The following is a 25,852-nucleotide window of genomic DNA, read 5'->3' on the forward strand; positions in this document are numbered from 1 at the left end:
TACATAGGAAAGTCAGGGTAAATGTTTGATTTTTTTTTTTTAACTTTATTTACCATTTTTCAAAAATGAAGTGGTTCTAATGTTCTAAGATGAATGAGTTTCTTTTATTATTGTAAACTCATGGATTTAAAATATTGCCTTTATATTCAGTTACTTAATCAAAAAAGATGAAAATTATCCTGCTGCATATGTATTTGATCTTGTAATACTTTTTTAATACCAGTTTATCTGACATTTTAATATCTGGACCTCTCCTAAGTAAATTTCACTGTAAATCTGAATAAGTGGTTTTTCTTATTCTCGAACTTCAGTTCTTAAACTCATTTAATGTAAGTCAGGTAATTGTTTTAGTTCGAAAGTCTTTCACTTTAAACTTAGGAAATTTTTATGCATAAAAATGAATGAACAAAGAAGTGAGAGTAATAATTATGTAATTCAGCCTTCTTGTTTGCAAATGAAGACACAAGCCCAGGAAATTTGGCCCTTTCATATGGTGACATTAGCTTAGTAGTTTAGCCATAAATGAAGTTGATGTCTCTAAACCCCAACTTATTATATTTCCCCTCTAATATCCATGTCCCCAGCACTGTGTGCTTCCACTAAACTACATAAATGATGCTGCTGATCTACCCAAAGGTAATCTGATAATGAAAAATAGAAGATATTTGATTACACTTGGAATTATAGCATGTGACAAATTTTTTTGACTTGAGAAAAATCTGACAATACTGGCTATTTATAATGTTTACAAGACCTGTAATTTTTTGTCATCAATAATTTTTATCTCCTTTAGAATTTATTGTTATTCACAATGGAATTATCACCAACTACAAAGACTTGAAGAAGTTTTTGGTAAGTAAAGTAATCTCAAAAGACACCAGGCTTTGAGAAATTTCTAATGAAAGTAGCAAGGTGGTTTGTCGAAATGCACAGCACCATCTAGGTATGATCAAATAATTCCTGAGATGGTTACAAGGGTATGTGGTTTACTGGACCCTTCTTTGTTCACAGTGAGATATTTTTATTTCTTATGTGAGTAGGAAATAATTATTGGGTTTTATTATAAGTAACCCTTCAAAGCTCAGATAAAATTGGAATTTTTGGTAGGGGGACATCTTTTGCATTGTGAGAGACCTTGTTTATCATTTGTAAAAGATTCTGGGATATATAAGAAGAATTAGGACAGATTAAATGAAGTTTCTCTGCCCTAAATAGCCATGTACTATATAGTAATAGTCATGGGGATGACCCTCATGAGTTCCTCTTGGGGCTGTCCAATTGAAATTTTGGCCATGCTGGAAGCCTGTATCTTTGTGGTCCAACACCCGCATGTGGTCATTGAGTTGCTAGGACTGAGGAACTAAACTTGAAATTCTATTTCATTTTAACTGGTTTAAGTTTATTTTTGTTTTAATTAAAGTTTTTAAAGATCTTATTTTTATTTTTAAAGATTTTATTTTTTTTTAAGTCATCTCTACAGCCATTGTGGGGCTCAAACTTACAACCCTTAGAGCAAGAGTCATGTGCTCTACTAACTGAGCCAGTCATGTGCCCCCTAATCAGTTTAAATTTAAAGAGCCACATATATGGGGTGCCTGGGTGGCTCAGTGGGTTAAAGCCTCTGCCTTTGGCTCAGGTCATGATCCCAGGGTCCTGATCCCAGGGTCCTGGGATCGAGCCCTGCATCGGGCTCTCTGCTCAGCAGTGAGCCTGCTTCCTCCTCTCTCTCCGCCTGCCTCTCTGCCTACTTGTGATCTGTCTGTCAAATAAATAAATATTTTAAAAAAAAATTGTACATTTATTTATTTATTATTTAAAAAAATTTTTTTAAAAGATTTTATTTATTTATTTGTCAGAGAGAGAGAGAGTGAGCACAGGCAGACAGAGTGGCAGACAGAGGCAGAGGGAGAAGCAGGCTCCCTGCTGAGCAAGGAGCCCGATGTGGGACTCAATCCCAGGATGCTGGGTTCGTGATCTGAGCTGAAGGCAGCCACCCAACCAACTGAGCCACCCAGGTGTCCCAAGTACATTGTACATTTAAAAAAAGCCACATATATGGGGTACCTGGGTGGCTCAGTCCATTAAGTGTCTGCTTTCCTCTCAGGTCATGATCCTGCGGTCCTGGGATTGAGCCCCACATTGGACTGCATGCTCAACAGGGAATCTGCTTCTCTTTACTCCCTGACCCCTCCCCACTCATGTTTTCTGTCTCTCTCTCTCAAATAAATAAATAAAATCTTAAAAAATTTTTAAAAAATAGCCACATACAGCTAATGACTGTTGTGATGGATAGTGTAATTTCATTATCCATGAAAGAATCATTATGTTCATTATGGAATTACTGTTTTGTGACTATTGCATATTACTTTAATTATTTAAAGTGGTTTTGTTTTTTTTTTAAGATTTATTTATTTATTTGACAGACAGAGATCACAAGTAGGCAGAGAGGCAGACAGAGAGAGAGGAGGAAGCAGGCTCCCTGCTGAGCAGAGAGCCCGATGTGGGGCTCGATTCCAGGACCCTGGGATCATGACCTGAGCCGAAAGCAAAGGCTTTAACCCACTGAGCCACCCAGGCGCCCCTATTTAAAGTGTTCTTAATTTGTATGTGGCATATATCTAGATTTATATAATTGTAAGTGTATATTCAAAATTATACAAAATACCTCACCATTTTGGGTTCACTGTGGTTAGATGGTGAGTTTAATTTTGAACAATGGGTCATGGGGTATGTATGGTGTTGAAAAAATATTAGAATTTGATTAGTGAAATTTTTGAGAAAAAAATTATATAGAAAGAATTATATAGATTATATAGAAAAATCATATAGAAAAGATATCATGACTATTTCCTTAAATGTGTTCATTTTTTTTTTCCATTTCTTATTTTAGGAAAGCAAAGGCTATGACTTTGAATCGGAAACAGACACAGAGACAATTGCCAAGCTTGTTAAGTACATGTATGACAATCGGGAAAGTCAAGACATCAGTTTTACTACCTTGGTGGAGAGAGTTATCCAACAATTGGTATTAAACCACTCTTTTAAAGATAATTATTGCCAGTGTTAATCATAACAAACTCTTAAGATAAGCAGAAACTATGTTAATTTCTTAAGTATTTTTGGCTTTTATTTCCTATATATATATATTAATACTCAGCTTAAATAATTTTGAAAGACTCTTTGACCACCTTTCTTCCCACACACTTAAAATTCTTCTTCTTTCACTGTAGTTCAGTGTCATGGGAATTAAAAATAATCCCAAATCTAAGAGTTTGTCCTATGTGTGTGCACACACACAAGCGCATACGTACCACCCAAACCTGTATACAGTAGACACAGTCGGGGGTTCATTTACTTTCTTGCTTCCTACTCACTCAAGTATTCTTTTCAGTCAGTAACTTAGCACAAGGGTAGCTTCAGTAAAATGCACACTCTTTATTCTGGGATAATGTCTGCATGTCTCTAAGCCAGTATAGTCAACTTATTTTTCCTTATGGTACTTTGCCTTGGCCTCGTAACACTATAATTTTCCTGCCCCAGAAAACAAGGGCATTCTTTCTGATCCCATCCCAGTCGTCCTGGTTAAAGATTAAAGACACAGAAGATCCACAACAAGTCCAGATGTGTTGGGATTTCTGCCCCCATCCCCATTCATTACTCTAGTGTTCCCATTTAAAAGCCCTCTACTTCTTTCTAAAGGTCTAACCCTCACTTCCTCCCTCTACCCAAATCTCATGATGCCTGAAGCAAATGGAGGAATCAGGAAGATGGAGTAGAGGCCTATTCCTTCCCTTTACTCAAGGCAGAGTACTGTGCCTTTCTAGCCTTTTCTTGTTTCTATGCATTATATAACCCAGTTTGCATTCTAGGATGATCCTTTACCTTTCCTGCCTCCTGTTCCTCTTTTATTCACTCTTGATTTCCTTGCCCGGTCCCTGAGGAGGTTGGGTAGGGCTTGTTAATAATTGTGGTTGTGTATATTTTTATCTCCAGTATCAAGGTCAACAGGCATGGAAGTTAGCAGTGGTATAAAATCACTGGACTGGAGTAGGGGTTTTGGATATTGGGCTTGTAGTCTTTTCTAATCCTCTGTTCCCTGCATTCTAATGTCTAGTATGGGATAGGATGTATCTATTTAGAAATATGTACAAAAGTGCTTTAAAATAGTCTTTTGTGGAGCTATTATCTATTGAGTCGATTTTAAGAGGGGCTTGGTGAAAAAGTGTATCTTGATACACCAAAGTTAAGGAATAAGTGTCTACCTAAATTTTAGACTTGTTTATAACCTACTGCAAAAGGGCAGCATGTAAACAAAAAATTTCTGTGCTGAAGCCAATATGTTTTAGGAATTTCACATTTGAGAATTGATTATAATAAATATTGCTAATGCATTTTTCCCCCTCTTATAGGAAGGTGCTTTCGCACTGGTATTTAAAAGTGTTCATTTTCCTGGCCAAGCAGTTGGCACAAGGTACATACAAATTTAATAATGACTAATAATTACATGTATTTTGAAACATCTGAATTACAAGTGTGTTTTCTGTGCTTGATGATTACCCTTCACTGTAAGGACTTGCCCTATCTCAGAGACTCCATATGAATACGTTTTCATATGTCCTTTCTTATCTGTTTTTTTAACCACTCTTCCATTTAACAGAATCCCTTAATAAAGCAAATATATTTTTGCATTTATAAACTGGCCTTTTGTCTGTAGTGGGATACTACGGTTACTTTGTGAATTTGGATATTGAGTATTCCTTAGTTTCAGGCCCCAAGCATTAGCTTTCTCCGTGTTTTTTGGAAGTATATATTCTGAGTGGATTCTGAGATAATAGTACCATCTCTACTTTTGTGACGATATGTAGGCCTGATCATGACATCCTTTTTAGACCAGTGGGAAACCCTAATATTTGGCAAGAAAGAGCTATTTTTAATAGGAAGGCAAGGTGACTAAGGAGAAAATGCTTAAACATTCATGTGTCAGAATTCCATGTATAATTGAAAGAAAGTTTCCATTTGACATTTTAAAAAGGAGAAAGACTTTTCTGTAATGGTCCAGAGAGTAAATATTTTAGCCTTTCTGGGCCATAAGGCCTCTGTAGCACCAAGGTTTGCTGCTGTAGTGGGAAAGCAGCTGTAGAAAATAGGGAAAAGAAAGAGCATGGCTGGATTCCAGTAAAACTCTTGTGTAACAAAAATAGACAGACCTGGCCTCAGGAGCATAGACTGCTGACCCTGTTACTATTTTATAAAAATTCTGTGTCTGTTACTGTTTTGTTATACCTAAAGCCAAGTTTAAAGGGGAAAAGTTAAATGTTATTTGATTAGTATTGGCTCATGAAAATTTGTATCTGTGCAATATTTATGAAAATGATGTAATTCTGCCTAATTTTGCACTAACAGACGAGGTAGCCCTCTTTTGATTGGTGTACGAAGTGAACATAAGCTCTCAACTGATCACATTCCAATACTCTACAGAACAGGTAAAAACTCTTGCTATGTCTTGCCAAGAGGAATAAATTTGAGTGCAGTAGATAAAAAGAATTGTGTCCATTAAATTGAAATAAATATCTCTTTGGTCAGATCCACACATATGTGTATATAGTTCTGTCTAGACGTGAAAAGGATTTGTTGTTGTGATTTCTCTGACGAGGAGAATTTTTTTCTGTTGTATATCCTTAGCTAGGACTCAGATTGGATCAAAATTCACACGGTGGGGATCACAGGGAGAAAGAGGTGGGAAATGCACTCTGCATGGATGGGGAGGAATCTTATCCTCTTTTGTTCATTCTTTACTAATTCTTTGTTCTTGGAGTGAATGAATGTGCTGGGCCTCTAAAAATGTGCTTTTTTATGGGGAAACATATTTTGACATTTTTCTAATTTGCAGAGTATATTTTGTCTGTCTGCTTTTGGCATTTAGAAAACTGCTTTTAATAATTTGTTTCTTTGAAATTTAGATTTTAAGTTGTAAAATTTTTTTAAAAAATTAAAATCATGTAAGATACAGTAATATAAGTAATATATTTAGATTGGGAAAGAGCATTGTATGCTAGGCTATTGTAGATTGAATTCAGTGGTAGTTATTTAATTTATTCTAACTTTTTACTAAGTTATGTTTAAATGATCTTTATTTTATGCATGACATTTTACTTTTAGATTCACATTCACATCTTGATTGCCTTGTTTGAAATTGGAGTCTTTTTGTTTGTTTGAAGTTTATTTTTCTTTATAGGACTTTCAGCCATACAAATTCTGGATCATTTTATTGATATAATTAGACAGAAAACAAATGACATGCTCTTTTTATTTACTTATTATTAAAAGCTTTCTAAGTAAAAGATAGGGAGTGGTAAATTCAGAAAATTGGAACCCATATTATTAATGTATAAGTCTTGGTTTCTTGAAAAAAAATTAGCAAAGGACTCTGAACCTTTCATGTTTAGATAGTGGCTGCTTTAGCTCTTTTATCTAAAGTAGAAAGTTAGTTCCTTATGTAGCCTTCAGTCATGAAATGTTAGGATTTCTTCTTCCTTCCTCTCTGGCCCTCTCTTTTCAGAAGAAAAACTGGTATAATCAGTGAGAGTAGAGAATTTTGGATCCAGGGTTCCAGATTTCTGTTAATAATCCAGCTCTTTTTATACCTTACTTTTATGTTACCTTATACATTTTCTTGGGCTGCTCGTATAAAAAAAGAATGGAAAAACATTGGCTAAGGTCTTAAGAAGTTAGAAGAAAAACTTAATATGAGGCATCTTTTTAAGATCATGAATTACATTTTAGTAACCTTTATTTCTGAAGCTCCTTGTAGGTAGATGATGTGTGGCTCAGCAAAGTTGAGTTTTTTATTTTTTTATTTTTTTAAAGATTTTATTTATTTATTTGACAGAGATCACAAGTAGGCAGAGAGGCAGGCAGAGAGAGAGAGGAGGAAGCAGGCTCCCCACTGAGCAGAGAGCCTCATGTGTGGCTCTATCCCAGGACCCTGATATCATGACCTGCACTGAAGGCAGAGGCTTTAACACTGAGCCACCCAGGTGCCCCGCAAAGTTGAGTTTAAAAAGTTTAGCCTCTTATTAAAGAGGCTGTATAAAGGGGGCTTTTAGATTTTTGCTATATTCTCCAGGTGTAACTACTGACAAAATAAGAGGGGATGGTAATGATTGTATTCTACTCAAATCAGATAAGAAAATCTATGTACGGCAAAACATTTTGTAGATTGCACGAGTCGTGTAGACATCAGGTGGTAATAATGTTCTTTTCATTTAAATAGGCAATGATATTAAATCCTTATAGATTTTATAATAAAATATACCTTGTTACTTGAAGAATAAATATCTGGAGAAGGAAGATAGTGAAACTTGACAACCAGTAGGGCATCGAATCACCTAAAGCTAGTTGTATTTATTTTGAAAATATTGGTCCTAGGTTATCCTTCTTTACATTTTTCAATTCACTTTTTTTTAACATCAGGAAAGTTCGCTGTTTTGATGTGCAGTTTCATGAGTTTTGTAAAGTGCAAATAGTTGTTCACCAGCCCAGTCAAAGTGCAGAACGATTCCATGCCCATGAAAGTTCCCTCCAGCTGGAGAGTTGTAGCCAGCCCTTGTTCCCTTGTCCCATACTCAGGCCTTGGCAAACACCAATCTGTTTTCTCTTCCTGTAGTGTAATTTCTCCTAGTATGTCATCTTATATGTATTTTTAAAACTGTGATACCTTTTTTGCTTTTAAATTTGGATGGAAAGATCTAAAGAGCTGTCTGGTTTTCATGTCTAAAACACATCATACTGGTACGATTGTGGAGAACTTTGGATGTATATTTCTAAGAATACTTACAAGCAAGTCTTTATAGACATGCATTAGAGGATAGATACAATATGAATTTTTGCAAGTATATTTATTGTGTCCTCTGGCTATTGTGTCCATAGTCACAAGGTCTGTAAATGTCCTGATCTCAGAAAAAGGTGCTTTTTTTGGTCTCTGTGTTATATATTCTTCAAGTAATGGGTTCCTCCCCCCCATATTTGGCTAATTTGTCAAACTTCACTTTGCTTTCCACCTTTGACTTTTGTTGTGAGTGAGCCAAAAGGAAAAAAATTCTTTATTCATGACTTGACGAATTAAGTAGAGATGTCAGAATTCTAAAGTTCTAGGATTAAAAGGATATTATTGCAGAAGGACCGTATTTTATCCTAACTTAAATGTAAGAAGACCCAATTTTAAGAAAGAAGAGGTTCTAGGTTTATGGTATTTCCAATCTTTAGCAGTAGGGACCACATATAGTGTATGACAGAGAGTTCTAAGTATCTTTGTTCTGTTTTGAAATAAGAGTCAGTATAAACTACAACTTGACTTGTTGTGCTGACTTACTGGTAAAATCTAGAGAAGTTTTGTTATAATAAAAATTAATATGCCATCAGTCTTTTATTCATTGCACAATTTGATTTTTTAATGTAATTTCTGTAAGTTTAGTTACATAAACTTATATGTATTCTATCAAGTTTTGTGCAAAGTTAAAATTAGTTGATACATACTGTTGATTAAAAAAAGTTAGTGATATTTGTGAATTATTTGCCTATTACCTGGAAGAGAAATATTCCGTTTTAAAAATGTGTAATGTAGCACTCTCATCTGCCACGCTGTCTTTGATAGTTGCTGTTTCACTCTACACCTGTGTCTGTTGTTCTTGTTGGCTTATTGCATGGAAATAAGGTGATCTACCTAGCATCTCAGAGTTGCTGAAATTATTTTGTGTTGCTATGGTTTTTTGTTGATTTTATAGAAAGCTATGTCAGTTTATGCACTGGCCATGGTTTCCTATATGATTGCTAATTTGTGTTAACTCTGTGCTCTAGGGAAGGACAAAAAGGGAAGCTGCAATCTCTCTCGTGTGGACAGCACAACTTGCCTTTTCCCTGTGGAAGAAAAAGCAGTGGAATATTACTTTGCTTCTGATGCGAGGTGAGCTTCCTTCGTTGGTTCAGAGAACTTCAGTAAAACTTCTCATGTTACTGAAACCAAAAGTCATTTTATGCATATCTAGTCATCCTGTGTGGGAGAATTTTGTTAATTAGAGAAAAATGTAGGTGTCCTTTTAAACGGAGATGGGGTTCTAAGAATATTTTTCCTCTCAATTCAAAGCACGTAGGTCAGTTTACCAAGAAAAGAGAACAGTCCTTGAGACTCGTTTCTGCATATTTACTCTGAGCTCTTTTATTATTTTTCCTCTTTTTTCTGGAGACTTACCCAGGTTTTATAGGGAGGATAGATTTTAGACTGGAGAACAGAATGGCTTAGTGTCCCAGCAATTACAGTATGCTTGCTAAACCATTATAGTTTTAGTCCAATAAGGACACTTGCCTTTTTTAATTCGGAAGTAGTTTGCCACATAATCACTTTTATAAAAGAAATAGTACTAGACTAAGACATTTAGAGTGAGAAGTACTGTGGGATGGTGAGATGCATTTAGAAGTGGAATACCAACAGTGGGGAGGATCAAATGGATCGCTCAGGTTGCCAGCAAGCACTTGAGTCATTCGTTGTGCTTGAAAGTAAGGGGGTCTGAAGATGAGAAAGAGTCGTAGTTTAAGACTGCTGGGATTGCATCATCTCAGTGGGTAAATTAGTTTTGACTGTTTCCTAACCTCTGCCGGAGTATACTCAGTGCTAGGATGCATCATTGTCATTAAGTAGGTTTGTTACAGAATTGACAGTTATGGCTTTAATAAACTGGAAATTGCAGAAGCTTATCATCCTTTTGTCATTGACTGATAGGTTCATATTGAACACTCTGAGCAAATCCATATCCTAGGCTTAGGAGACAGTTGTGAGTAAAAATAAAAATACACTTGTCTGAGGAGTGCCTGACTGGCTCAGTCAGTGGAGCCTGTGACTCTTGATCTCAGGGTTGTGAGTTTGAATGTGAGCTTGGGGTTGTGAGTTCGAGTCCCACGTTGGGGGTGGAGATTACTCCAAAAAAATTTTTGTTAGGGGCGCTTGGGTGGCTCAGTGGGTTAAGCCGCCATCTTCTGCTCAGGTCATGATCTCAGGGTCCTGGGATCGAGTCCCGCATCGGGCTCTCTGCTCAGCAGGGAGCCTGCTTCCCTCTCTCTCTCTCTCTCTCTGCCTGCCTCTCCGTCTACTTGTGATCTCTCTCTGTCAAATAAATAAATAAAATCTTTAAAAAAAAAATATTTTTTTAAAGAAAAAGTTATCTGTGTGTGTGTGTGTGTGTGTGTATGTATCAACTTATCCTTGAGGAGCTTTTCCTTAATGGAGAAGACAAATTTTAATCAATCCTACAAGTATAGAATTCCAGCTCTGACAAAAATGCCTGTAACAGGGTGACTCACTCTCCTGTGGGTGAATTTCTTTAAGGGAGTGACACTTGAGAGATAAGGAGATGCTGGGAGTTAGTTAGGTGAAGAGGTAGAGGAAAGAACATTTCATTTACTGCAGATTGATCAGTCTGTAAGAGCATGGGATGGGTATGAGTATGGCTGGAATAGAGGAAGTGGGAGATGAGGCTAGAGCAGGAGGTAGGGTCATGGTAAGGTGTTTTTGTTGTTTTCTGAAAAGCCAAAGGAAAGCCATCAAGTGGTTTGTTGGGTGAGAGAGAAATCTTGGTTTGAGTTACCTTTTGATACTCATTTTGGCAGAGATGGAGAATGGATGGAGGGAGGGAAGGAATGTGGTTGGATAAGTTAGCAGGCTGCTGCCATAGTTCATCCAAGATCTGATGGTAGCTTGAACTGGCTTGTGGTGGTGGACATAGAGAGAGGCTTTGAGAAATATTTAGGAGTACAGAATGGAAGGATTTGGAGATAGAATGAGAAGGAAATAGCCATGCTTTCTGATTTGATCAAATCTAATTTGGTTTAGAGTGTTGCACAGAGGTCCTTTCGTTCATTGTCCCTAGTAGGGGACACTGCCCTGTAGGGAATGGCTTGGGTAACCAGAAAGTTATCAAAGATACTGCACAATGATAAGTTTATATTTTTTATTTTATGTATTTTTAAAAGATTTATTTATTTGAGAAAGAGAGATAGGAGGGACAGAGAGGGAGGGGAAGAGAGAATTTCAAGCAGACTCCTCACTGAGCACGGAGCCTAACATGGGGCTTGATCCATGACCCTGAGATCATGACCTGAGCTAAAATCAAGAGTCAGATGCTCAACTGACTGAGCCACCTAGGTGCCCCAAGTTTGTATTTAAACTTGGTTTGTGTGTTCTAATGGTAGTTTTATTTGTAGTAATCATCCTTGATTATTCATTGTAATATCTCCTTGAACATTTTTATAGTGCTGTAATAGAACATACCAATCGTGTCATCTTCCTTGAAGACGATGATGTTGCAGCGGTGGTAGATGGCCGTCTTTCTATCCATCGAATTAAACGGACTGCAGGAGATCATCCTGGACGAGCTGTGCAGACCCTCCAGATGGAACTGCAACAGATCATGAAGGGTGAAAGTTTTTGTCATGTTGTAGCTTGGTGTTCTTAATGGAAAGGACACATTCTGCTTCCTGTGGTTCTGTAGGAATCTGATGATAGTGCTGACTGAAATCTTCCAGACAATTAGTGAGGGGATAATCCCAGGAAAGGGGATGATTCTTTGGAAAAATTACCTGCTCCTCTTAAAGTAGTTATTCTTCAAACTAATTCATGGTTTGTTGTTTCTTACATTAAAAAAGAGGCTGATTGTCTAAATAGTTCTTGATATTTTTAAGATACTTTATGAACATAGCTTTTGTTCTATTCTTTATTCCTCTCCCGAGAGGATATATATGTATAGAATATATAAATAAATGTGGATAGTAGACCTTACCTCATTAAGATTGTTTTGAGGATGAAGAGAGCTAATTTATGTAGAGCCTTCAGAACAGTACCTGACACACTTAGGCCTACTATAATGTTTGCTCCTGTGAACTGTTAAGATGATTTTTCTTAAAAATGACTTTTCTTTTCCTTTCTCATGGGGTCACGGTGGGCTAAAAGCTAACATTTATTCCTAACTGCTACATGTTAGGTCTCCTCTACACTAACGCACAATAGTGCTGTGAAATAGTTGCTGTTCTTATTTTATGAATGAGGGAATTTCCCCAGAGCCATTTAGGTGTTCAAGGATAGAACCATCATTTGAAACAAATCTGACTCTAAAACTTAAGTCTGTCCCCCTCCTCTGTTTTGTTCTATCTGCATGTTTTAGGTGTGAAGTTAATAAAGTGAGTTTTCCTCCTTAACGTATTTTTCTTCACACAGGGCAAAATGTCCTATGTGAATATTGTACTCTACTGCCTTCCTGAGATTATGTTACAGAAGGTAGACTTCAGTTGGTACAAATTTTTTAATGATACAATTTGTTACTTTAGGCAACTTCAGTTCATTCATGCAGAAAGAAATTTTTGAGCAGCCTGAGTCCGTTGTGAACACGATGCGAGGAAGAGTCAACTTTGATGACTATACTGGTAATGAACTACAGATGATTATTTTGGAGCCTCCTGTGGGGGTTGGCACTGGCAGGGCCTGAAAACTCCTTGTCCTTTTAGCCTGACAGAAAGCTGTGGCTGCCGGCCATCAACAGCGCCCAGTTGTCTGTCACCACCCCCCCCGCCCCATATGAGAATCCAGTGACGTGAGGTGCGCCTAGAATTGTCAGATGCCAGAGGCATAGAGCAGGAGGTAGATCAGTGGTTACCAGGGACAGGGAGAGTGTTTCAGTTTGAGAAGATGAGAAAGTTCTGGGGATGGATGATAGCAATGGTTGCCCAACATTGTGAACGGGCTTAATGCCGTGGAGCTGTACTGTACACTTAACGATGGTTAATGTTTGATGTACATCTATTTTACTGCAATAAGAAAGGGGAGGTAATAACTAATGGTTGTCAGAGGTCGAGGGGATAGGGATAAAGAGTGACGCTAATGACTGTGGGATTTGGGACAGGTGATGAAAGGTTCCAAAATCAGGTGGTGCTGATGGTTGTACAGCTCTCAATATACCAAAAACCACTGACTGTGGACTTTAAAAGGTTGAATTTATGGTACGTGACGTATCTTAATAAGGTAGTTGTAAAAAATGTAAAAACTGGCTAGAAAGTCACATTTGAAAATTGTCAGTATTAGCATGATTTTCCTGGAGTGGGGCAGGGATGTCCTCCAGTGTACCATTAAAAACATTTAACCTCTTTTCACTTCAGAAAACCTTTTGGGGCACTTGCTGTGTAGCAGGGACTCTTCTGGGCACTGTAAATTCCAAGAGGAGTGAGACCTGGTCTCTCTATTGGGAAGCTTGCATGTATCTGCTCAGCCTGGATTTTCTCTCTCAGTTTCTAAGTGAGTGAAGGTGTGAACTTCCAGGTGTTTGCTTAATGCCTTCTGGGATAACATATACCTTCCTGCCTACCTAGGATGAGCTGAGAGGGCAGCCCTGGTTGTCTTTCTGGAAGTTCTGCCTGGACCCTGTGTCACAGAAACTTGGGCACCTGCAGAGATGAGTTTGAGATTGACGTTCTGGGGTCCTAAGTTGTCTCTAACCTCTTTATTGCAAACTTCCATTTTGGGAACATGGCTCATTCATCGGGACTAGTTTATTTATTTTATTTTATTTTTTTTTTAAAGATTTTATTTATTTATTTGACAGAGAGAAATCACAAGTAGATGGAGAGGCAGGCAGAGAGAGAGAGAGAGAGGGAAGCAGGCTCCCTGCTGAGCAGAGAGCCCGATGCGGGCCTCGATCCCAGGACCCTGAGATCATGACCTGAGCCGAAGGCAGCGGCTTAACCCACTGAGCCACCCAGGCGCCCTCGGGACTAGTTTAATAAATAGTGTAGCAAACAAACTTTGGGCTAAACTTCTCAGCATTAATTCATTTTTGACAAATAATTATTAGGGTGTAAAACTCTCATCCTGAATCTGTGTGTCATATATGCAGTGTTAAGTGTCTTCTTCCTTATGCCAGCCATGCACTGGTAATGATTTCCAGAGATGTCCAGAGAATGATTTCTCTGAGTAAATGCTGTCTCTGTGTCTTTTTCTTTTTTGAGCAGCATCACACTTTCTCAACAGGAGAGATCTGTTGAAGCTGAATTATAAATAGAACATCTTGTGTTCAGAACGTCATGTTGAACATAGCAGGGACTATGTTCATATTTCTGATATGGCCTCTTTGAGGTTCTTAGAAATCTAGAAGGGGGCAAATATATAAGTACTTAAAGGTAAAATTAGATAAATGACACTAGAGACATAGTTTAGTGTTGAGATGTTTAAAGTTCACTGTTGAACTTGGAGTAGACAATAAATCTGTCTGTGGGCAGGGGCTTTGGGGCCAGGGAAGGCTTCACGAAGCAGGCAGACATGAGTTTCAAGGATTTGGAAGATGACACAGGAGCACTGCAGTTGGAGAAAAGAGTGTTAGCTAAGGGGGGAGATAGTGGAAGACCATGGGCAAGCTATTGGTGTGGTCCAGTTTGCCACATCTACTACCTGAAGAGAAGTAAGGAGCAGTACGTCTGGGAAAGAAGATGGGAGGAGCTGCCAAAGGGGTTCTTGAATGCTCTACTGTCAGGGGAGGGTGTGGGGGGACCTCCTTGTGTAGAAAGTACAGAACTGTTAGGAGGCTTAGGAGCCAAGGCGATCTGAACTTCACTGGAGTGAACTGGGTGCTAGTCTGAGCAGTGTGCCCTGGAGGGCTGAGAGGCTGAGGTGCAGTTGCCACTTAGGATGTTGTCCTGTCTAGGCTAAGGCGATGGGGAAGGGAAGGAGAGAAGTAGGAGCTGCGTTTGCGGGTGTGGGGAGAGGGGCTTGTTGAAGGGGGTTGAGCTGGAAAAACTGGGAGAGTAACAGTAAAGACCACCTATGGTAGTCTTGGAAGAAAAATCAGGAAAAAGATTTATTTCACAAGGGAAGACAGAGAAACTTTCAGAAGTTCATGATTTTAAAAAGGACTTTTATCAATGTTATCTTCCTCATAAAAGTTCTTTTTTTTTTTTTTAAGATTTTATTTATTTGACAGAGAGTGAGCACAAGTAGGCAGAGGGAGAGAGAGGGAGAAGCAGGCTCCCCACTGAGCAGGGAGCCTGATGTGAGGCTCGATCCCAGGACCCTGGGATCATGACTTGAGCCGAAGGCAGAGGCTTTAACCCACTGAGCCACCCAGGCGCCCCTTTAATTTAGTCTTCAAAACCGTATATAATTCTTTAAAATGGTAATGTTTCCCGTATTGGCAGTGGACACTCACGAAAAGTGATTACCTATTTCCTGTGGTCCTTTCCTCAATAATTATATTCACAAACTTTTATTTCAGTGAATTTGGGTGGTTTGAAAGATCACATTAAGGAGATCCAGAGGTGTCGGCGTTTGATTCTTATTGCCTGTGGGACGAGTTACCATGCTGGTGTAGCAGTAAGTGTCTTCTTGAGATTTTAACTGTTTGAGGTTGGATATCAGAGTGTGTCTATGACACACCATGTAAAAATTATGCTTTGTTAAAACACGATGTTACCTTTTTATGTTGTTAAGACAAAAATCAGGAAGGTGGGGGACAGAAATGTTAATAGTAGCTGCTTGGCTTATTTATCAGTGGAAAATTTGCTTTAGAAAGACTCTTAGATATATAGGTGGCCCACCTGCGGTGTCTTCATGGAAGGCAAAGAGTGGAAAGATTTTTCTGTAGGAGCAGTCCTTAGGTTTTGCTTCTCATTATTTTCTTGGCTCAGACAGATGGCTCGTAGCATGTGTGAACCTCAACAGGATTTTACTTGGTAGGCGCATTTCTGCAGACAAAGGAAGTCTGCTTCTTGTCAGACTTCGTTCTTTATTTTTTAGGAAGCTAAATTAAAACAAATTTTAGTTAAATTTCTTCTAGTTTTATTGAGAAATCATCGACATACATCATTGTATAAGTTTAAGACCTATGGCATGATGATTCAAGTTAGATATATTGTGAAATCGTGGCCACAGTAGGTTCGGTTAACATCGATCTTCTCATAGAGGTACAATAAAAACAAAAGAATAAAGGAAAGAAATTTTCCTGTGTGATGAGAATTCTTAAGATTTACTGTCTTAACACCTTTCCTGTATATCCTACTGCAGTGTTCGCTGTAGTCATCATGTCATACATTATATCCCTAGTGCTTGTTTATCTTGTAACTGGAAGTTTGTACCTTTACTACCTTCCTCCAGTCCCCTCTCCCCCACCCCTACCTCTGGTAAACAAAGTCTAATCCCTTTTTCTATGAGTTTGTTTTGTATTATTTTTTAGATTCCACATATAAGTGAATCATACAGTATTTGTTTTTGTCTGTGATACTTATTTCACTTAGTATAATGCCCTCAAGATTCATCCGTGTTGTCACAGATGGTGGGATTTTCTCATTTTTCATGGCTGAATAATATTATTCTCTGTGTGTGTGTGTGTGTTTGTGTGTTTGTGTGTGTTTGTGTGTATATGTGTGTGTGTGTGGATGTGTGTGTGTGTATGCACCACGACTTTATCCATTCAGCAATTGATGGACACGTAGGTTGTTTCTGTGTCTTGGCTTTTGTGAATAATGTTGCTGTGGACCTGAGGATGCAGATATCTTTTCAAGTTAGTGTTCTCTTTAGCTTTGAATATATTCCCAGAAAGGAATTGCCAGATCATATGGTAGTTCTATTTTTAATTTTTTGAGGATCTACCGTCATATTTTTGATGACGGCTGCACCAGTTTACATTCCCACCAACAGTACACAAGGGTTCCCTTTTCTCCACATTTACACCAGCATTTGTTTTCTCTTGTCTTTTGGATAATGGTTGTGCTAACAGACATAAGGAGATAACGCATCGTGGTTTTAATTTGCCTTTCCCTAATGACTAGTAATGTTGAGCATCTTTTCATGTACCTGTTGGCCATTTGTGAATTTTCTTTCTTTCTTTCTTTCTTTCTTTTTTTAAGATTTTTATGTATTTAACACAGAGATCACCAGTAGGCAGAGAGACAGGCAGAGAGAGAAGAGGGAGCAGTCTCCCTGCTGAGCAGAGAGCCTGATATGGGACTCGATTCCAGGACCCTGAGACCGTGACCTGAGCCGAAGGCAGAGGCTTACCCTCTGAGCCACCCAGGCACCCTTGTATATTTTCTTTGGGGAAATGTATATGCAGGCCATTTGCCCCCCCCCCCCTTTTTTTTAAGATTTTATTTATTTATTTGACAGAAGGAGATCACAAGTAGGCAGAGAGGCAGGCAGGGAGAGAGAGAGGAGGAAGCAGGCTTCCTGCTAAGCAGAGTGCCCGATGCGGGGCTCGAACCCAGGACCCTGGGGTCATGACCTGAGCCAAAAGCAGAGGCTTTAATCCACTGAGCCACCCAGGTGCCCCCATTTGCTCATTTTTAAGTTGGGTTGTTTTCTTTTTTTCACTTGAGTTCTCTATATATAGTTTCGGATATTAGTCCCTTACTAGATACTTGGTTTGCAAATATTTTTTTCCTCTTCTGTAGTGTGACTTTTCACTTTGTTGATAGTTTTCTTTGTGATTTGATGTAATCCCACTTTTTAATTTTTTATTTCGTTGCTTGAACTTTAGGTGTCATAGCCACGAAATCATCACCAAGACCCATGTCAAGAAACTTTGTTCCTGTGTTTTTTTCTAGGAAGTCCTTGGTTCCAGGCCTTTCATTTAAGTGTTTAATCTATTTCAAATTAATTTTGGGGAAGATGAAATTCTGTATCAAAGATATGTGTTGGTTGTCAGTGCCAAAGCATAGGAGTGTAATAGTCTTAGTCCAATAAATGAGATCCAGATGTAGTTTTCTTATAACTTCACCATTTACAATGCTGTTGGTGTCAACTTCTGTAAGTACAGAAGACCCTTACACATTCAGTTTCTACTTTGAGAGTTTATGACATACTGATTTGGGGGCAAAAATATCTATGATCTGTACCTGTGGGAGCCAGTCATATAAGTAGTGATGGAAATGGGGTAGTTGTCCAGCCCTTGCATCTCAGTCCTCTCTCAGTTCACTCCTCAGGTCACCTGGTCTAAAAAGGAAAGTCTAGAAGTCAGTATTGAAGGGAAGTATTGAAGGGAAGAGTTCTAGAAAGTGGTTGTTTCAAACGTGGGGGGAAAAGAGAATGACTTGAAGACATGAGTGTGAATGAGAGGATTGGCCAGTTCCCTGGTGGCTTTAGATCTGTTGTTACTGAGAGACCCCTCTATTCAGAAATAAAAAATTTGATTAAATGTTTCATCTAATGCTAAACCTGAATTTTAGGGCAGAAAATATATGCTATGTTAGAATTCTCTAATTAGGAAATTTGAGAAAATGTTAAGGTTTGTTTTGTTTTGTGTTTCGGTAGATGCTGAGACTACTTTGGTTAACAAACGTGAGAAGGCCCTTTGGAGTTTATCATACAAAATCATGTTGTTAATTCTATCTGGTTTTTGTTTTTTTGTGGGTTTTTTTTGGTGGAGCCCAAAGTGAATGACACATATGCATAAATGCTTTTTTAGTGTATAATATATATCCTGAACAATAACAATCAACTGAACTCATTCTAACTAAGTTCGCTTTTCAAAGTGTTACTTGTCTCTGGGTTCTTACAGTGACATAGAATAGAATTTATGACAGTGTATTAATCTCTTCCAGTGTAAATATGTCATGCTGTGTATTTATAAAGAGTTACTTCCACTGAAAGAAAAAGACATTTATTAGCACAGATAAACCTTGAGATTACTTAAGCAAGGTATGTTTTAAAATATCTGTTAAGTTGCTAGATTTGTATCTTTCTCTTTTTATTTTGAAGAATATAATTCCAGTGGAACATTTATATCATAAATGAGGCAGTAAAGTTTGATTTTTGTTTGTCTGAGGGAAAATGTCCAGCATTTTAGGGTCAGTAACATAAAATTAATAAGTAAAATATAGCACTGGAAAAGATTTGTTAAAAAATAAGATTTTATCTTTGAAGACTTTCTGTAAGTGGTGTTATAACATTGTTCCAAAGTGCCAAACCAGAGTTACAGAATAAAACCATTTAGTTCACTTTTGTGGATAGAAAAGTTAAAGGGATATGAAGTAAGGAAACCTATTACAGTTCTTCACTCCTGTGAAGGAGGAATGCAGTGATGGGGCAAGAGGGTGGGGCCCCTTTGCCTAGAGTAGCAGGTGGTCTCCACAAGTAAATGTGTGCACCTACCTGTAGGGCCTCAAATTTTTGCTTCCTCAAGGTTTACATTTTTCTATTGTCTTGGAAGTTTTCCGATGTTTAGAGTAAAAGGAATTGGATTAGAATGGAAATTAGTAAAAGAAATGCTAAGATGCTGTTGGCTTAGCATCTACTTCCCTCTCCATACTACAGATTTTGGAAATTGTGAGCTTGAGCTTTCTTAAACAGGAGTTCTAAAATGTATTGACTTTTCTTTGGGGAACGTTACAACTTTATGAATACATGGTATTTTTGAAGTGCTTAATTTTTCACAAGGGGTTTATGTGTCTTTGGTTCTCTCTGAAATCTCTCAGTGACTTGGTGTTATATGAATTGCCATTTCAAGATTAGGAATTGGGAAGTTAGAGATAATAGACAAGCTAACTCAACAGTGCTTTTTCTACTTCTCAAAACATTATATTTGTGTGGGTGTATTTGCTTTTACGAATACATGTATTGATAACTAAAGAATCTTGTGCTAGGATGTTAACAGCACTTGTATCCTGGCTGGGGGGATTTTGATTATTTTTTATGCTTTAATCAGTATTGTTTGTATTTTTTAATAATGCATGTCTATCATTTTTATAGTCAAAAAAGTGAAAAGTGTACATTAACTCCAAGGAAGTTCAGTGAGAAAGAGTATTTGAAGTAGGGTTGGACAACCGAATCGTCTTTTCTCTGCAGACACGTCAAGTTCTTGAAGAGCTGACTGAGTTGCCTGTCATGGTGGAACTTGCCAGTGATTTCCTGGATAGAAACACTCCAGTTTTTCGAGATGATGTTTGCTTTTTCATTAGTCAGTCAGGTATGCTAATTTTAAAGACTTGAAGGAAAGGAAAGTCATTCACTCTAATAATTATAGCATATCTTGGCAAAAGCTGATATTAAAAGATAAACAGGTATTGCAGATGACCTGACAAATATAGATATATATTGATATTATGTAATTCTCTATGAGTTAGTAAAATTAACACATTTTACACTCAAGGAGCTGAATTTTCAAAGATCAGAAAAGGCGATCATAATAAGTAGGAACTTACTATTTAAAGTTTTACAAATCTATTATTTTAATTATTTATTTATTTATTTAAAGATTTTATTTACTTTTATTCATTTGACAGAGAGACACAGTGAGAAAGAGAATATAAGTTGGGGAAGTGGGAGAGGGAGAAGCTGGCTTCCCACCAAGCAGGGAGCCTGATGTGGGGCTTGATCCCAGGACCCTGGGATCATGACCTGAGCTGAAGGCAGATGCTTAATGACTGAGCCACCCAGGCACCCCACAAATTCATTATTTTAAAGTGCATGTTATATATATATATATATATATATTTAAAGATTGTTGTAGAGAGTGAGTATGTTTGCAAGCTGGGGTGGGGGTGGGGTGGGATTGAGTGGGGAGAGAGAATCTCAGGCAGACTCCCTGCTGAGCATGGAGTAGAGCCTGATGTGGGGCTCGATCTCAGGACTGTGAGATCATAACCTGAGCTGAAATCAAGAGTCAGACGCTCGACTGATGGAGCCACCCAGGCACCCCTGGTGCATGTTTTAAAAAATTTTACTTAAATGATACTGTTGAAAGTGTAGTCGTTTTTTTGTTTTTTCATCTAAGAAACAGTGTCTGCTGACTGCTCTGGTGTTACTTTTGTCTTCCTTCTTACATAGGTGAGACAGCAGACACCCTCATGGGTCTTCGGTATTGTAAGGAGAGAGGAGCTTTAACTGTGGGGATCACGAACACCGTGGGCAGTTCCATATCAAGGGAGACAGACTGTGGCGTTCACATTAATGCTGGGCCCGAGATTGGTGTGGCCAGCACAAAGGTAAGTTCTTGACTTAGTTCTCTTAATTTTGTCATCATAGTGGGGGTGGAACACACTAATCCATACCTTATAGTTCTTTTGTTAGCACTTACAGAGCTCATATAGTTTACTAATCATAAGAGTCCATAATAGATAAAATACTCCCAAGGCTAAAAGGGACAAGCGTATTTAAGTTCCATGCCGGCTGTTTCCATTCATCGCTTATGTTCCTCCTGTCAGTGCAGCAGGGTACATGGTAAGTCTGATGTCCTCTTCTTTTAGTAAGTGTAGTAGGGAATTAGAAAAATAACAGATTAGGAGCATGCAGCTTAATTCTAATAATTTTTGACAATTTACATATTCATAGCTTCTAATAAATAACCAAAATACACATATTACCTGTGGAAGTTTGTAAGGAGGTATACACTTTTTGATACAAAATTTGCCAGTTTGGGGGTGTCTGGGTGGCTCAGTGGGTTGAGCCTCTGCCTTCAGCTCAGGTCATGATCTCACAGTCCTGGGATCGAGCCTTGCATAGGCTCTCTGCTCAGCAGGCACCCTGCTTCCCCCTCCTCTGTGCCTGCCTCTCTGCCCACTTGTGATCACTGTCAAATAAATAAATAAAATCTTTTAAAAAATTTGACAATTTAAAACAATTAAAATGAGTATTATATGACAATATCTGTTTCTATTTGGATACTATATCTGTGGAGACTTAGGACTTAAAACACCTTTTTTTTTTTAAGGCCTACTGAGACTACTTTGCTCTTTGAAATTGAAATATACATAAATTTAGTATTAGTAATAAAAATAGGAATCTTAAAATACAAAAGATGTTCTCTCTCCACAATTGTATTACTCTTTATGATTTCAACATTTCTGTTTTTCTGCTTAAGCATAATATTTCCTACTGATTGTCTAATAAGATGCTTAGGTATTGGTGGATTTGATTCTAATTAAGGGAGTGTGGAAGATGATGTTAACACGTACAGAACCACATTTGAATTTTTTCCTCTTAAAGAACCTCAGATTTTTTTTTTTTTTCTGGAAAATTTGTGATTCTTCTGTAAAAACCCTGAGTGAGGTATTTTGTTTCATGGTTACTTTGATGTTGCTAACACTATAATTTACAGAAAGCTGAAACCTGAATTTTCTCCATGTGGTAATTAAAACATGTAAGATGTTTGTGCTTGGGTTTCCATTCTGTGCCTGAATAAATATCCAGCTGCCCTCAGGAGCAGCTTATGGATTTTTGGAACAGTATCCATACAGACAGCTTTGATCAGGGATTGGAATTCCAAAGCTCCTTTATTCACAACACATGGTGAAACAAGGGCTTCACCGTGGTATATGTGAGATGTGGGGTCATAGCACTGAATGGGTGCTCTTGACTTAACTTTTCAAAAAAAATCTTTCTTGAACTGTGAACTGCCTGGGGAAGTTCAGTTTTTTAAATTTCTAATTCTCTTGTTCACAAAAACTTCAATTTTTTCAACATTTTATTTTTAATATTTGACTTATTAGAGAGAGCACAAGTGGGGGTGGAGGGGCAGAGGGAGAGGGAGAAGCAGGCTCCCCACAGAGTAGGGAGTGTGAATGAGGGCTTGATCCCAGGACCCTGAGCCGAAGGCAGACACTTAACCAACTGAACCACCCAGCTGCCCTTTCTTAACATTTTATTATCATCGTTTTCAAACACACAGTGAAGTTAAAGGAATTTTATATTAACACCCATATGCCCATCACTTAGATTCTATCATTAACATTTGTTTCAGCTCTATTGAGGTATACGTTTCACCACCATAACATTCACCAATTTTTGGTATATAGTTTTAGTAAATTTGGCTGTGTAACTGTCATCACAGTCCTGTTTTAGAAGACGAATTCACTTAAAAAATGTTCCTTTGTGCTCTTTTACAGTCAGCCCCCCGCCCCTGCCTCTCAGCCTCAGCCTGAGGCAGCTACAGTTGCTTTCTCTTGCTGTACTATGTCATCTTCCAGAAATTTCTTATAAATGGGATTGTATAATACATGTCTTTTGTGTCTGGCTCCTTCTCTTTAACAACATAGTGAAAAAGGGTTTCACCGTTGATGTTTTTGAGACTTTTTTATGGTGTTATTTCTAGCAGTAGTTCTCTTTTTTGCAGGTCTTTTTTTTTTTTAATCTTTTTATTTTGAAGTATCTTTAGGGTTTATAGGAAGTTGTAAAGATAGTAGAGAAGTCCATGTACTTCTCACTCAGTTTCCCCCAATGGTTATACCTTGTATAAGAAAAAAAGCGTCTTTTCATAGTATATATTTTAATTAACGTCTTTAAAAAAATGGTTTCCTTAAAAATTTTAGTAAGTATGATAGTCTTTAATCTTTCTTGGACTTTAAAGTAATTTTGTTTTCTTCAATGCCTTAGACATTCCGGACTTAGAGTTACAAAAGTTTTGCAGTGTTTAGTCGTAGAGCATTTCTGAATGGTAAATAGAAGTTTTTATGTTAGGAGGTGATCAAAGAAGTTCCTCATTGGTCCTCATCCCTGGCCCTGTGATGGACCTAGCCCAAGAATTCTATAATCTTGATTATAAATCTCCAACTTTGCCTGAAAAACTGTCAGGGTTAAAGAGAGAGAGATTACAGAGTTTCTCATAATATCAGATTGTAGACAGTTTGATATTTCTGTAGGAATTGATGGGCGTAAATGTGCAGATTTAACAGTTTTTTATGTTAGTGCAGGTGTTTAAAATTTAACCACAGTACTGACTTGTTGATTTTTAAAAATAAACTGATACAGCTTTTGGCCAAATATAAAGCAAAACCAAGTTTAAAAGTTCAGAGTCAACTTTTTCCTGGTAAATTCTTTCAAACCTCAGTAAATTCTAAATGTGAGGTGTAACTTACTTTTCTCATAAGTGATTTTCTGGTATCTGTTGGTGAAATGAAAAACATGAAATTGGAAATTAAGCTTTAATGGGAATGCAATGGAAAAATGTGTGCGTTAAAGCTATTCTGTTCAATATTTATACCTAAGAACCAGGGTCGAGATGTCTTAAGTCCAAATAAGGAAACATTACCCTGTAGAATAACAGTTTTAGTCATGGGCTGGAGGAACTGGAACTCATCTGATTGGTTTGAGCTGGAAACAGTTTAGGTATGCCAGGGGTCCCAGACGGTGGGTTTCTCCCCCATCCTGATCATATGTTTTGTGATTAATTAGTTAATTGAAAAGTAAGCGTTAGTAGGAAAAGGTAGACCAGAAAGGCCTGGAATTAAGAATACAGATGTGCCCATTAGCTTGAAGGCAAGGGACTGCAAATCCATGCCAGTGCTGTGGTGAGCCTGCTGGTGGACCCCATCGTAGCACAGGGACAGGTGGCTGTGGAGGAATGTATGAGCAGCTGGCCGCTGGGAGGCTCAGCAAGAAGTAGGGAGTCTCATTTAACTATTGGGAAGTTTCATTTAACTGTCAGGAGCTTTAGCAGATTGTGATTTTATTATACAGAAGGCTCATTATCCACATTATGACAAGAAGATAGTCATTGATGAAGTGATCCCTTATCCTGAGAAGAGTCGTAGAAATTCAGCCTATAATCTACAAGAAAACTCCGAATAAATTTCTTAATGTTAAAATTATACATAATACTCTAGCTGGCTATACCACAACAGTCCTAGTAATTTAAGAATAAAAATATAAATAAGAAACTCAAATGCCTAAAACATAAAATTGTTTCTTTAAATGACCAATGAATTAAAAAGATACCAGAACTACTATTAAAAAGTCTTAGTACAACAAAGATAAACTCAAAATGGATAAAAGACCTCAACGTGAGACAGGAATCCATCAGAATTCTAGAGGAGAACATAGGCAATAATCTCTTCGATATCAGCCACAGCAACTTCTTTCAAGATATGTCTCCAAAGGCAAAGGAAACAAAAGTGAAAATAAACTTTTGGGACTTCATCAAAATCGAAAGCTTCTGCACAGCAAAGGAAACAGTCAAAAAAACAAAGAGGCAACCCACGGAATGGGAGAAGATATTTGCAAATGACAGTACAGACAAAAGGTTGATATCCAGGATCTATAATGAACTCTTCAAACTCAACACACACGAAACAGGCAAACATATCAAAAAATGGGCAGAAGATATGATCAGACACTTCTCCAATGAAGACATACATATGGCTATCAGACACATGAAAAAATGTTCATCATCACTAGCCCTCAGGGAGATTCAAATTAAAACCACATTGAGATATCACCTTACACCAGTTCGAATGGCCAAAATTAACAAAACAGGAAACAATATATGTTGGAGGGGATGTGGAGAAAGGGGAACCCTCTTCCACTGTTGGTGGGAATGCAAGTTGGTGCAGTCTCTTTGGAGAACAGTGTGGAGATTCCTCAAGAAATTAAAAAATAGAACTTCCCTATGACCCTACAATTGCACTCCTGGGTATTTACCCCAAAGATAACATGTTGTGAAAAGAAGGGCCATCTGTATCCCAGTGTTTATAGCAGCAATGGCCACGGTCGCCAAACTATGGAAAGAACCAAGATGCCCTTCAACGGACGAATGGATAAGGAAGATGTGGTCCATATACACTGTGGAGTATTATGCCTCCATCAGAAAGGATGAATACCCAACATTTGTAGCAACATGGACGGGACTGGAAGAGATTATGCTGAGTGAAATAAGTCAAGCAGAGAGAGTCAACTATCATATGGTTTCACTTATTTGTGGAGCATAACAAATATCATGGAGGACAAGGGGTCTTAGAGAGGAGAAGGGAGTTGGGGTAAATTGGAAGGGGAGGTGAATCATGAGAGACTATGGACTCTGAAAAACAACTGAGGAGTTTGAAGTGGCGGGGGGGGGGG

General features: G+C 37.9%; 1 protein-coding gene across 1 annotated transcript in view; it reads left to right on the forward strand.

Annotated features, from left to right (window-relative positions):
* Positions 1 to 25,852, forward strand: part of GFPT1 (glutamine--fructose-6-phosphate transaminase 1) — a 60,565-nt gene that overhangs the window by 22,668 nt on the left and 12,045 nt on the right. Inside the window, exons 5-14 of the mRNA XM_059405946.1 lie at positions 794 to 852; positions 2,891 to 3,025; positions 4,410 to 4,471; positions 5,404 to 5,483; positions 8,857 to 8,962; positions 11,303 to 11,466; positions 12,373 to 12,468; positions 15,303 to 15,400; positions 19,868 to 19,988; positions 20,849 to 21,006. Of these exons, the coding sequence (XP_059261929.1) occupies positions 794 to 852; positions 2,891 to 3,025; positions 4,410 to 4,471; positions 5,404 to 5,483; positions 8,857 to 8,962; positions 11,303 to 11,466; positions 12,373 to 12,468; positions 15,303 to 15,400; positions 19,868 to 19,988; positions 20,849 to 21,006 (1,079 nt within the window). The remainder of the gene's footprint in view (positions 1 to 793; positions 853 to 2,890; positions 3,026 to 4,409; positions 4,472 to 5,403; positions 5,484 to 8,856; positions 8,963 to 11,302; positions 11,467 to 12,372; positions 12,469 to 15,302; positions 15,401 to 19,867; positions 19,989 to 20,848; positions 21,007 to 25,852) is intronic.

Source organism: Mustela nigripes, chromosome 7 (genome assembly GCF_022355385.1).
Source record: "Mustela nigripes isolate SB6536 chromosome 7, MUSNIG.SB6536, whole genome shotgun sequence".
In the NCBI taxonomy this organism is placed as follows: Eukaryota; Metazoa; Chordata; class Mammalia; order Carnivora; family Mustelidae; genus Mustela; species Mustela nigripes.